Source organism: Brachycentrus maculatus, unplaced genomic scaffold (genome assembly GCF_059751285.1).
Source record: "Brachycentrus maculatus isolate JH-2025_06_01 unplaced genomic scaffold, ASM5975128v1 h1tg000196l, whole genome shotgun sequence".
Classification (NCBI taxonomy): domain Eukaryota; kingdom Metazoa; phylum Arthropoda; class Insecta; order Trichoptera; family Brachycentridae; genus Brachycentrus; species Brachycentrus maculatus.
The window spans coordinates 602,905-617,926 of record NW_028280947.1 but is presented as its reverse complement, the minus strand read 5'-3'; the positions used below and the strand labels follow the sequence as shown (position 1 = coordinate 617,926).

The 15,022-nt window shown below is 35.2% G+C and overlaps 1 protein-coding gene across 1 annotated transcript; it reads left to right on the top strand.

Annotated features, from left to right (window-relative positions):
- The first annotated feature begins 23 nt into the window (after window positions 1-23).
- On the top strand, window positions 24-12,233 carry PolA1 (DNA polymerase alpha catalytic subunit). Its single transcript, XM_088263205.1, has 10 exons — window positions 24-144; window positions 282-473; window positions 1,026-1,228; window positions 2,102-2,359; window positions 3,252-3,875; window positions 5,024-5,218; window positions 5,849-6,103; window positions 6,618-6,747; window positions 7,529-9,994; window positions 11,862-12,233. The coding sequence occupies exons 1-10, from the start codon at window positions 129-131 to the stop codon at window positions 12,095-12,097; spliced, it is 4,575 nt and encodes a 1,524-aa protein (XP_088119331.1). The 5' UTR covers window positions 24-128; the 3' UTR covers window positions 12,098-12,233.
- The last annotated feature ends 2,789 nt before the right edge of the window (window positions 12,234-15,022 follow it).

The window sequence follows — 15,022 nt, the reverse complement described above, 5'->3', positions numbered from 1 at the left end:
ATGTCATAGAAGATATTTTTCCCGCGGTTTTGATCTGTCAAAGTTAAATGCCAGGTGTAGATTCGTTGTTTTCGTGATTTGTATTTTAATTTAATTTTATATATTTTTTCTACGAACTTTTGTTTACAATGGAAGACTCATCAAGTAAGAATCATTTACTATTGTTTAAAAACTATTTTTTCAAAAGATTGTATTCGTTTTTGCCAAATTTCTTATACGATGACATTGGTATTGATGTGCACATTTTGTATATGTATATAATATATATTATTTACATTTAGCCGGCAGATCGAAACGACAGAAGATCGATAAGCATGGGCGGTTTGCCGCTTTTGAAAAACTGAAACAGTTGAAAGGTTCAAAGCGAAAATATGAAATTGATACATTGGAGAATGTTTACGATACAGTTGATGAAAAAGAATACTCAAATCGTGTCCTACAAAGGCAGGATGATGACTGGATTGAAGATGATGGTGAGTCGAAGAGCTTTTTATCAAAATCAAATTATACATGCACACTTCTTTAATTCTGTCAGATTTTCAAATAATTAATATGAATATTGGGAAATTAACTCTTGGCCTTAGACGTTTTGTTATACTGAAAAGCCTCGACATAACGGACCAATATTTAACGAACTTCGGATATAACGGACGAAAAATCTGTCCAAATGTAAAAAAATTTAATTGTCCTTTTGATATTATATATGGTTAAATTAAAGTGTCGCACTAGAAACATCTATTGGTGAGATGAAAAGAAGCTTTTTATTTAGCAATTCTTTATTTTTTAGTGAAGTTCTAGTGATTCAAGAACATGTTTCAAAATTGGTTCATATATATATAGAACTTCCAAGAATTTGAGTAGTGTGGTTGTCAATAATGGGTAGAATTGGTGAATGTTACACGTGTGTAAAGTGATCACTTAAACCAGCCTATGACGGTCGTCATCCCCGTAAATGCCCAGACTTCCATATTCTTCTTCATCTTTGATGAGATGTCAAAAAATAATATGAAATTTACCTTATTTAGACGGCTGTGGATATGTTGAAGACGGACGGGAGATATTTGATGATGATGATGGAATCGATGGCCAGACGGCTTCCGGCAAGAGTTCGAAGGACAAGGACCGGGCAAAGAAGAGGAAGACTCGGGTGGCCCCACCGGAAGGAGCTACTTCTTCAAAAGGAAGCATTCGTAATATGCTGAGCAATATGACTGGCAAAAAGAAAGAGGTATTTGAAAAAATAATAATTGGGTGTTTGTGAATGTCCCGCCTCCATAGCGTAGTGGTTAGCACATTTGTTTACCATGCTGGAGATCCCGGGTTCGATTCCCATGGGGGGTAAAAAAATATAAGTGTCACTCTAATATTTATTCAATATTACCCTGGACTGGTATCTAAAGCACAGGACTGATCACCTTGCCTTCATATAATAAAATAACAACTATGTATTTTTTCCACATGAATTTTATTTGACCAGCAACCGGGTTTCGTCGTTACCGCCATCGTCAGACTGGTGTAAAATACAGTTCCACCAAGAAATGTCAGTACATGACTTAAACCTTACCTTCATATAATAAACAATCAAGTGATATTTGCATCAATTTAATGCAGTGCCCTGTGCACCATTGGGTGCGGACAAGGGTCAGTCATAGTAGTAGTTGTTCGCAAAAAGGCTTTAACAGGAATCTTTTTTGTAAATTCTATATTTATTCAAAACGATAGTGAATTTTTATACTGCAAAGTCAGTTAATCACAGTAAAAAAAAATAAAAAAATAATTACTTGGAAAATTTGTAATATAAAATATTATTTAATTTTATTAAACGTAATGACAAAATGTATTCACAGTATTCATTTCATATTATTATTAAATGCATAATGTATTCCATGTAATATATATTTTTTTGACATAGATGAAGATGAATATGGAAGTCTGGGCATTTACAGGGCTTACGACCGTCACAAGCTGTAAATGCCCACACTTCCATATTCTTCTTGTTAAGATGTGAAAAAAAAACTCCTCATTGGAGATAATCCAGATTTGTGAACAAGTATTTGGACACACTCAAAATGTTGAAGTTTGACTTTATTTTATTTTATAGGAGGTCAAATTGTCAGATGACGATATCTTGCTCGATATTATGTCTGAGTTGAAGTCTGATACTCCGTTGTCTTCGATAACCACCAAAACCAGCTCCACAAATATCCTGCGGTCTTCAAACTTCGTCCAACACAGCAAGAAGGAAGCTCAGGATTACTTCAAGAGCCTCGGTGCGGCTAAATCCAGCTCTTCCAAACCGGTTAACCCATTCGCCGTCAAGAAAAGTGCTGAAACCGAGCTGAATGGAGTTAAAATTGAGGTATGTTCGTATACCACTCTCCTTATCATTCATCTTTCACTTTGTGTCAAAAAAAGTACTCCTGAGCCGAATGGAATTAAAATTGAGATATTTTCCTTTGCCACTCTTCTTATCATTCATCGTTCACTTTGTGTAATATGTACCACTTAAAAACACTACTTCATAACTACCGCATTCGGAATAACAATCCCATCATCAGGTCAACTGTAGACTAAAGCAAAATTGTTACGGTCTCCTATTAAGATAAAACAAAAATATTATTTTTTAGTTTGTTTATTTTTTCGGCGTTCACTTTGTAATTGACATGATTAAATTATAAATAAAACACTTGTGTTTACCACTTGAGTATTATATTTTAAGGACTAGTTTCGGAAGCTACAGATGCTTCTACCTACAGGTTTGAATATAAACTCAAGATATCGCTGGTTAAATGCCAAAGGGCCACAACACAAAAAAAATAAACTCTTTATTCCAAAAATGGCATCTAAATCATCAACATAATTATATATGAAAGACACCCATGATTCTAGCGTTAGAAACGGACATTTCTAATGCTACAATCATGGGTGATTTTTAAACGTATGTATTTAAATTTTATTATTTTATTTAAATTAAACACTTCAATACACCACTTTAATGAGTTTTATTTATATATACGACTAGTTTCGAAAACTCACAGATGTTTTCATCTTCTGGTACAAATTAAAACCATTAATTAGTACCAGAAGATGAAAACATCTGTGAGTTTTCGAAACTAGTCGTATATATAAATAAAACTCACTAAAGTGGTATTGTATTCAAGTGTTTAATTTTAATAAAATAATCAACATGTCATTCCACAAAGTTAATGCCGAATCAATAAATAATTTAAGTGTTTTTTTGCTGGTTTTAGGAGGATAAAGACCTGGAAATATTTGACGCTCCGTCGCCTAAACCACCTAAAAAGAAACAGAACACAGTACCAGAGATCATAAAAATCAAAGTCGAACCTGAGACAGCCACCCAGCAAATCGAAGAGTTCAACTCGCAAGACCTCCATTTGGACGGCATTGATTTCGATGACACGATATCAGAAAAACCGTTAAAATCGGAACGCCTGTCCGATGGAAAATCGGCCGTAGAAGGGTTAAACGCTGATGATTTCCTAGAGTCGAATTTCGACATCTTTGATGCTAAAGATGAGGCAGCAAAAGAGGTGATCGAAGATTGTAAAACTGAGGAGATCAAACCCAAATCCGCTGTTAACAGTTGGTCTGGCAGTGATATCGATGCAGCTGTTCCGAGCTCTTCAAATTATGATTGCACGAATCTGCCATTGATCACAAACAAGGATGGCGATAAGGTGCTACGGTTTTATTGGTGGGACGCTTGGGAAGATAGGTATATGAAACCGGGAGTCGTGTTTCTATTCGGGAAGGTTTACGTGGATCCGGGAAACCCCAGTGCCGGATGCGTCTCTTGCTGCGTGACCGTGAGAAACATTGATAGGCGATTGTACCTACTACCAAGGGAATATGTAAGTCTCTTTTTTGTTATTTGTTTAATCTTTTTTTCAATTTTATGAATTAAAGCTAAACTGGCAGTACACACATTAGAGTCGTGGTTTCAATCCTAATGTATGGGAGGGAAGTATGGAGTTTACAAAAGAAGGATGAAAGTATGTAGAATGAATGCAGTTGAAATTCTCTCTTCATTCTCTCACACAAATGCAGTGCAGGAAAATGTTATATGATAGATGTTCTCATGGAGATATAAGGTTGATGAATGTGGAAAAATTGTGTAAAGATTGTGTGCAAAGATGGATTGGTATGGCATTCTATTCTCTCTGCCTGCCCCTGCAGAAGCAGCGTGATGTTTGGTTAGTTTTAGTTTAATAAATTTATAACAGGCATTTGTGCGGCGAACATACAGTATACTTTATTCATTTGATATTCATAAATTTATAAACCTCTCATTGTGATCAACATTTTTCATCAACCCCGACCCTAATTAGTATACTTATCGTCTAGGGCAAGGGTTCCCAATCCTTTTCAGCCCGCGGCGCACTTACAAGTTTAGTATTTTGTCACGGCGCCCTACTTTAGTAAGCTATTTGGAAAAGACAATGAGACTTTATATGCATATATATATTATATAGTCGAAAGAAATAGGTAGGTACCTACAATGATAGTAGTAGGGTAGAAAGATGCTAGCTCTCAAAAAAGAAATTGTTGCTTTATAGGTACCCGAGAATATTTGTGGTTTCGGATAATGATAGAGGATCGACTCACGGCGCCTCTCTTTACTTTCTACAGCGCACCAGGGCGCCGCGGCGCACACTTTGGGAACCCCTGGTCTAGGGTATATCGTCCGTATACTTAGGGTCGTATGCTAATCACAAGTAACCGCAAACCCAACTCCGATCTGTACAATGTTTTTTGGCGTCTTGCTCTGTACCAAAAGTAAGCAAATAGGACGCTTATAAGCGTTCCGCTCTCTGCCAACAGTATGTTAATGACGCTTTTAAGCATTTCTCATAAACAATGTGTTAATAACTGTGGCTTTTACCCTACTCGATAAATAACGTTTATACTTTTTTTGGTCCATACATCACTCATAAATACCACGGACCTATTCTTATATGATTTTTATATTCTATTTTTACACAAATGTTATCTTTTGTAGAAGCTGGATCCTATAACGTTAGAGGAAGATGGAGATAGCCCGGTATCCATAATGGATGTGTATGAAGAGTTCAACAATAAGGTGTCTAGTAAGCTTGGTATTAAAGAATTCAAGTCAAGGAAGGTCGTCAAGAACTACGCATTTGATTTACCAAATGTTCCTACGCAGTCTGACTATCTTGAAGTTAAATATGCTGTAAGTATTCTAATGATATTCTTTTAGTGCGTTGATATTTACGTCAATCTACATGAACGGACACTCTTCCTTAGTGCGATGTATCGCGTTGCAATGGTTTACAATGAGCGGGATAATTATTTATGTACCCGACTATAAAAAGATTTGGCGTATTCCTTCTTTTTCTAGACCTTTGAAGACTAATTTCATACTACGAGTGCGTACGTATTGTGATTTTTGGTCTAATTCATTTTTCAATTTTTATTTTAAAACGAAACTTCAAAATGGTAATTTCAGACAATTCACAAGAATACGCACAAGGACACACAAACACGCATGCACACATGTACACACACACACACACACACACTGGATATGAGAGACACCAAGGCGGTCATTTGATTCAAACCTTTTAAAATTAAAAGGTTTGAATCAAATGGAAATCTTCTTCTTTATGAGTTGTGTCTGGGTCCCACTGATGTTGACTATCACTCATGAGAAAGTGTCCCTATTTTGGCCAGTCCAAATCTCCTCGACGCTCTGTACTCCTGTCCACTCGTGTATATTATGGAGATCCGCTTTCTTTGGACAACCCTTTGACCCAATGTTATTTGGAAATATATATTTTTAAATGTTTACTTTTCTTTCTAGGCGACTCACCCTGTCCCGCCGACTGACAAGCCCTATCTCACATTCTCGCACATATTTGGTCTGAGCACGGCTTCCTTGGAAACCTTCCTATTGGAGCAGAAGATCAAGGGACCCTGTTGGCTGGAGATAAAGAACCCGGAAAACGTCTCCAACAAGCTGTCCTGGTGCAAGATGGAAGCTAACTGCCTCAAGTCGGAGGATATCATAGTTCTTCGAACTGAAAACATACCACCGCCTCCCATCGTTATTGCCACTGTGAGTTTCATATGCACACACATGCCAACTCTGTATCTATTATCATCCACATTTGCCTCATAAATTTGTACTGTTCTTTCTTCATTCATTTGCTCCACATACCCATACCATCTCCATACACCTTTTTTAACACACTAAGGACGGGAAACGTATTTCTATTTGTTGGGTCGACGGGAATAGTATTTTACCTTCTGCGCCGGCATTATTTCAAAGTCAGAAAAGAAAGAATTATTTAATGTTTTTATATGAATATTATATACTTATCTCTTTGTTAAGGTCTAAATTATATGTACACAATTATCAAATCTCGTCGCCAGCATCCATCACCCGTCAACACCCGTCCGAAATGTGTTAATTTTATTGCTTATGTTTATCTAAAACTTTTTGTGTCAAAATTTCAAAGCAGTTGGTGAATAACTTTAATAAAGAGATTTAAGATTTTGATCAAACATTTACATTTTTATTTATATAGGTAGATGTTTGTACTATTTTATTTTTTTGTTGTTTATTTTAGATCAATACACGGATGGTGATGGATCCCAAAACTCGACTGAACAAAATAGCGATGCTTTCATGCTTAGTAAATAATGCATTTGAGATACATAAACCTGCCCCGAATCCAGCTTTTCATAGTCACTTCTGTGGTAAGTCACCATCATACTCCAATCTCTTCAAGAACTTGTACTCTTCACATTATGAAGTCCCGTGTTGATATTTTTCTACAGTTCAAGTTATACAAAAAAGGATTAATAAATAACATTCTCCTTATTATTCATCATTCACTTTGTGTAATACCACTTGAAAAACTTTTCTTCACAACTACTGGAATAACCCCCTCATCAGGTCAACTATAGACTGGCCTGATGACAGAATGGTTATTACGAAATTTGTAGTCAATTTTAAGTGGAATTACACAAAGTGAACGTAGGATGATAAAGAGATTGTTTTTAGTAACAGAAAATCCGTCTGTTTTAAGTGTCAATTTTAAGTGGAATTACAGTAGTCAATTTTAAGTGGAATTACACAAAGTGAACGTAGGATGATAAAGAGAGTGTTTTTAGTAACACAAAACCAGTCTGATGATGTCGGTAACGACGAAACCCGGTCGCTGGTCAAATAAAAATAAAGTGGAAAAGCTAAAAATATTGGTTTTAATCTAATAATATATTAGAAAATCCTGTATAAAATACAATGTACACTATGGTATGAAGCTAATTACATTGTTCATTAAGTTTGTGGAATAACATGATGATTTTAATATAAAAGTTAAACATTTGTATGAGACCACTTTTGAGTTTATTAATGTAAACATGACTAGTTTTGAGAGTTACAGGTCTTGTCATCAACTAGTGAAAATACAAACTGTACAAAAAATAAGTGTAGAAGATTCGGATCGTTTTATTGAACTATGATATTTTTTTCCAGTGTTCACTCGATCGACAAATGAAATATGGCCGATGGATTTGAAGCAAGCAATGGCGCAGTATAAAGGAACCAAACTAACAAAATGTGAATCAGAACGTGAACTATTGAACTACTTCCTCGTACAGTTTTGGAAAATAGATCCCGATTTGGTAGTCGGTCACGATCTGCAAGGATTCCAACAGGATCTCCTGATTGGCAACATCCTCGATAAAAATATTCCCAACTGGTCCAGACTGGGTCGACTGAAAAGGACCGTCGTTCCCGTGAGAAAATTCGCAGCGAGAGATGCATTTTTAGGCAGGCTTGTCTGTGATTTGAAAATTTCCGCAATGGAGCTGATACGATCGCGAAGTTTCGATCTGGAGACTTTGTGCACCAATGTTCTTAAACTCCCGGAAGGATCTAGAAATGAAGTTATTCCAGATGATATTTACAAGTATTACGAAACGAGTAGAGACCTGTTGGAACTCGTGTCATTAACAATGCAAGATACTTCGTATATACTGAGAATGATGTGCGAATTAAATGTATTACCGCTAGCGTTACAAATTACGCAAATTGCCGGCAATGTAATGTCAAGAACTTTAATGGGCGGGCGATCAGAAAGAAACGAATTTCTCTTACTGCACGCTTTCAACGAAAAAGATTACATCGTTCCCGATAAAATCATTGGTAAAAAAGGTATCAAAGAAGTCAAGGAAACGGATGAAGCTAACGATGACGAAGATGCATCGAAGAATTTATCAAAGAAACAAACACAATCTAGAAAAAAACCGGCGTATTCAGGAGGGCTCGTTTTAGATCCCAAAAAAGGATTTTATGACAGTCTCATATTGCTTATGGACTTTAATTCTCTATATCCGAGCATCATTCAAGAGTATAATATCTGTTTCACAACGATCAAAAGGGATTCGACCAGTTCTTCCGATGAAGAAATAAACGATTTGATTTTACCGGAGTCTAATGTCGATCCCGGTATACTCCCGACACAAATTCGTAAGCTTGTCGAAAGCAGAAGAGAGGTTAAAAAATTGATGAAAGCCCCGGATCTATCTCCGGAACAAAATATGCAGTATAACATAAGACAGCTGGCTCTTAAGCTAACTGCAAACTCCATGTACGGCTGTTTGGGTTTCACATATTCTAGATTCTACGCAAAACCACTCGCCGCCCTTGTCACGTTGAAAGGGAGGGAAATCCTCATCAACACGAAGGAACTAGTTCAGCGACTAAATTATGACGTCATCTACGGCGACACCGACAGTATAATGATCAATACAAACTGTTTGGATTATGATCAAGTGTTTAAAATTGGTAACGAGATAAAAAAAGAAATTAACAAAAAGTACAGACAAGTCGAACTAGATATTGACGGAGTGTTCAGATACTTGCTGCTGTTGAAAAAAAAGAAGTACGCCGCCGTTTTGATCAGTAAAAACAAAAACGGAGAGTTTTCTATGACTCAAGAACTCAAAGGCCTCGATATCGTACGGAGGGATTGGTCTCAGCTGGCAGCGGAAGCTGGTAAATTTATCCTTAACCAAATACTTTCCGAGCAGTCACCAGATGACAGAATAGACAGCATTCAAACACATTTGGCCAAACTTAGAGACGATTTAAAAGAGAATAAGATGCCGCTTTCGATGCTAACTATAACCAAACAGCTAACCAAAAATCCAAACGAATACGCCGATAAAAATGGCCAGCCGCATGTGCAAGTTGCGTTAAGATTGAACAGCAAGAGCGGCAGGAAGTTTAAAAAAGGCGATATCGTTCCGTATTTGATTTGCAACGATGGCACTACCAACCCGGCGATGCAAAGAGCGTACCACATAGAAGAATTGAAAAATACAGAAAATTTAAAGGTCGATGTTAATTATTATTTAGCCCATCAGTTGCATCCGGTAATTTCTCGCATCTGCGATCCGATCGAAGGAATGGACGCCGCCCGAATCGCAGACTGTCTAGGATTAGATCCCTCAGCCTACAAGCAGGCGATAAAGCGCGAATCAGCCGAAGACGACACGTACCAAATTGAAAACGAGAAAGAAAAATACAGGCAGTGCGTCGATTTCAAATTCACGTGCATAAGCGACAGTTGCAAGACCGAAAATAAAATCCGAGAGGCGTTCCGGCAGACCGATAAAGACTGGATCACATTTTTGGATCATTGTTGCAACGAAAAGTGCAATTTACGCCCTGTTGATTACCTGCCGACGATTTTGAATCAATTGACCAAACAGATGAGGAGTTACAATGCGAAATATTACGAGAATTGGTTGATTTGCGAAGATCCTGCTTGTACCAATCGCACGGCTAGGTTGCCGCAGTGTTTCGCTGGAGGATATCCTTTATGCAACCTTTGTGAGAAGGGAGTCATGTTCAGAGAATACACAGAGAAGGACCTATACTACCAAATCAGCTTTTTTCATTATTTGTTTGATCTCCACAAGCAGAATACACAAAGTGAGTACACAAGTAAATGCATTTCTTTAAAAAATTACTAAAAATATTGTGTTATTTATTGTTTCGGCATTCACTTTGTGGTGAGACATGATTAAATTAGAAATAAAACACTTGTTTTTACCACATCAGACTATTATATTGTTACGACTAGTTTCGGAAGCTACAGATGCTTCCATTTACAGGTTTGAATATGTATAAATAAAAACTCAAATATAAACTCAAGTGGTAAAAAACAAGTGTTTTATTCATAATTTAATTAAAAAGGTCTACACAAAAACAACTTTTTACACATTTTAACCTTTTTTAAACAAATTTAATTAAAAAGGTCTACACAAAAACAACTTTTTACACATTTTAACTTTAAACAAATTTAATTAAAAAGGTCTACACTAAACAATCGGCGAGTATGTATGAGTAGATGCATCAATGTGGAAGAGGCGAAGAATGTTTGCAAGGACAGAGTGTCGTGGCGTTCTATTCTCTGCCTACCCCTGCGGGGAAGCGGCATGATGATTAGTTAGTCAGAAATTTAATTGATTAAGTTGACAATGGCTTTGGTATGAGCCTTGTTACATGTTACCTTTGTAGTTGGGTTTATGAAGTCGCTCACTCCTTTCAAGAACGTCATAAATCAAAAATCGTCAATTTTCAGTTGTACACGTTTTCGGAATGCCCAGAAAATGTGCTATATCCCAGAAAAAGAGGCATATTTTTAACTTAATATTTACTCGCTACAGGGCAGAAAATGTTGTATTTGCATTTTGAAGAAACGGTATTGATAAATTATTTTTTTAAATATACTTAATATTTTTCAAATGGAGAAAAAACCTTCAGGTTTAACCTAAAAAGATCTGTTGCACAGTAAAATGTTCAAAAAGTGGCTTGATATTTATTTTTAATACATTGTGTTATATTTTTAAACATTAAAAGCGTTCTCCTGAAAAATCAAGTTTTTTGATTTATGACATTCTTGAAAGGAGTGAGCGAAGTGTTATTTCTACCACTTCATAAACCCTCATCCACATCCAATGATGGACAGGGTACTGCATCAAATTGATACAGCATTGTCTTAGTTGTTATTTTTGAAAATAAATAGAAATATTTGTGTTTTTATCATTTTACAAAAATACTTCAATACCATCCTCTTTGATATTATCCTTCACCCTTCCACCCATGATAGAATCGAATGATATTTGTCTGTATTAAAAATACACTATTCATTAACATTTTATTTGGTTATTTAGTCACATAGTAATTTTTAAAATCATACATGTGTAATATATTACATATTACTTTGTATTTCTTTCTTCTTTATTTAGGGCCAAAGTACTCAAAAATTGGAAATATTAGTGTTTTTATCATTTAAAAAAATACTTCAATTTCATACTATTTCCGTGAGCCTAAGCGGCTCATTACATATTACAAAAAGGTATCAAATTGTGGTAGAGTGGGTTCGACCACAATCCGACACAACATTAGGGTGAAAAATCACTTATATTTATTGTGATACCCCTGGGAATCGTACTCATGACCTACAAAAGGTAGCAGCAACCACTACACTACGGAGCCGAATTACCAATTTGTTTTAGTAACGCAAAAGTATGATGCACCGTGCTGGAGGCCCCGGGTTCGATTCCCAGGGGGGTGAAAATAAATACTAGTGATTTTACGCTGTAATATTTCTTTAATATTACCCTGGACTGGTTCCTGAAGCGCAAGAGTGATCACCTTGCCTTCATGTAAGTAATGATCAAGATAACACTGCGTCAATTCGATGCAGTGCCCTATGCACTATTGGGTGCGGATAAGGGTTATAAGTAAGTAATATTATTAGGTTACCCATAACTTCTTCTTTATTTTTTTTCAGAAATCAAGGTATCACCGCAAATAACGTCTGCATTCCACTGTTTGAAAGAAGCCGTCGAAGATGCTCTCTCTCAATCCTCGTACTCCGTGATAAACCTCAACCAGCTCTTCAGTTTCTTTGACGTGAAGGGCAGACCCTCCACGTCCATCAAGACGGAGCAGGTCACCATGGATGCCCTCCCTCCGGATGTGGAAAACGATGAATATAATTCCTTCATGGAGAGTGGAACTTATTAAGAATTACAATCCTTACTCAGTATCCATATAGGCTACGTTGACTGCAAATGTCCAGGTTGCAAAGAATTGGCCCATCAGCTATCTAAGGTCTTGTCATGGGTTAATGCCACGGCATGATATAATGTCATTGTTTGCGGGAAATGTTTATAACCGTCTTTTACATACTGTTGGTAGAGAACGAGAGACGCTTATAAGCATTCTATTTGCTTACTTTAGGTAGAGCGCGAGAGACGCCAAAAAACAATGTACAGATCGGAATTGGATTTGCGGTTACTTGTGATTAGTATACTGAGAGCCGGGCGGCAGACAGCATAATTAGGGTCAGGGTTTATAAAAAAAAAAACCCGAATGTGTCCAAATTCTTGTCCAAATCTGGGTTTTCTTCACTTAGAAGTTATGTCAACACGGATTTGGACACACCTAAAATGTAAATAAGTTTTGCATATTAAAAAATCAAAATTTTGTGGAAATTGCATCCTTCCATTTCAAAAGTTTCCATGTCTACAACATATCGCTCACTCCTTTCAACAACGTCATATATAAAAAAATCATCAACTTTCAGTTGTCCATGTTTTCGAAATGCCGTGAAAATGTACTATATCCCAGCAAAAGCGGCATTTTTTTTTTACTTAATATTTACCCGCCACAGGGCAGAAAATGTTGTTCTTGCAATTTGAAGAAAATGTATTGTTTAATTATTTTTATAAATATATTAAATATTTTTCAAATGAAGAAAAACATTCTGGTTTTACCTAAAAAGATCTGCAGTAAAAAGTTCAATAAGTGGCTTAATATTTATTTTTTGTGTTATATTTTTAAACTTTAAAAACGTTCTCCTGAAAAATCAGGTTTTTTGGTTTATGACGTTGAAAGGAGTGAGCGATATGAAAGTTTTTCTATGACGGCTTCTCAGTGTTCTCAGTGGTCAGAAGTAAGCATGAAACAAAATTGATTCATACCGAACAAGATATAATATATTAATTATCATACAAGATTTCAGTGCGTAAAAATCTAGCTTATTTAATTTTTATTGTAAATACATTGTAACCAACTTGCACTAAAAATGATTTTTGACCTTTCAGTGAAATTCAAATTTCGGTTCCAATCAAATAGTTTTTCAAGGTGTTGCCAACTAAATCATATTTCATAAATGGGACTGTGTTTGTTTATCCAAAGTGATCGTTAGGTGATCGTCCAAGTGCTGGTTTTTTTCAAATTGCCAAAACTGAAATTTGTAAAAAAATAACTTAGAATTCAAGATTTTCATACTATGAGATTAGCAACAATCTTAGATATAAAACAAATGAAAAAAACTATAACGAATTATGTATAATTTGTATAATATAGTGCTATTTTCTTAAATATTATATAGTATTTCAAATTATTCAATTTTTATTTGATAAAAAAAAAATAGTGACATATTTTATACTGAAATCCTTATAAACTCTTCGATTGAAACCAAAATTCATTAAATTGTCTGGTACTACCACGTTTTTAGTACATGTTGTTTTTGTACCAGGTATTGTAATAGCATTAATCTCTTTAACTATGGATATTGTTACTTTTTTATATTTGTTACACAGATCATAAAATTGCTTGAATGCATTACGAATATTATGATTTTTACATTAAAAAATTCACATGTTTACAGTTGCTGTGTTTTTTTTAAACGCTGAATCCATGCAGTGGATTTTTATACTGAATAATATCCATGCTTGATATAGATTAACGATTTTTTTTTTAGATGTATATATATCAAAATGATTTATTTTTTTAACAATGTGTTATTATCATGCAAAATACTACTCTGATAAAAATATGCTGGCCATCTTTGTTTGTTATATTTTTCTTTACATTAAATTCATTGATTTTGACGCATAAGAGTGTGTTATTGTTTTTTTAAATATTTTTTCTCAATACATAAAATACAATTGTATTTAGTAAAGATAGGGCTTACATTAAACTATAAGACAGATAGTTTCCCATAAATACAGTGTTTGAAAAATCAATATTGATAATTTTTTTTTGTATGTCTTTATTTAATTTAATTTAACTGCTTTATTTAATTTAATACATAATTATTATAATAATTTTTACATAATTATTTCTAAAATAAATATTTTTATAGTGACTTGTACAAATTATTATTAATATAAATTAAATGTTTGTAAAAATGAGTTTCATTTTATTTTTCTCTTCTAGAGAAGAAATCTCCAAACATGGTTACATAGGTTTTCTGACATAGGGCGTTTGTGCACTGCACCGAATTACGCGGTATTTTACCGTCCGGCACATTAGTTAGCGTTTTAAAACGATGATTGGCTTGTGCTTTTGTCTATTTTTCTTTGGATAGGTGCGTGAACATGTTGCGCGTAAATTTGCTAAACTGTCGTAGTCGCTTTCATTTTTCAAAACCGGACAGCTGGACGGTAAAATTACGGGTAGTGCACAAACGGCCATAGAGGCGTTCTACAAATACAATATGATAATAATAAATTTGGATAATTTATATAGCGCCATTTTCGTAAAACACTACTTCAAGGGCACTTCACTGTGATAATAATAAAAATATATTACAAACATTCAATATGTAAAGTATCAACTTATGTTCATTAGAAGATAAAATTGAGTAATGTGAATACATGATATTTACATAATACAATACAATGTAAAGTTGATTACTTACCTAGAGATGAGACTGGTACTTTATATTATGCTCCACCTCCGTAGTGTATTGGTCAGCATGCTCGTCTACCGTACTGGAGGTCCCGGGTTCGATTCCTAGGGGAGGGTCAAATAAATATAAGTGATTTTTTCACTCAAATATTTATTCTATTATTTACTATATTACCCCGGACTGGTACCTGAAGCAGAGGACTGGGCATCTTTCCTTCATGCAAAACGATCAAAATAACGCGTCAGGTT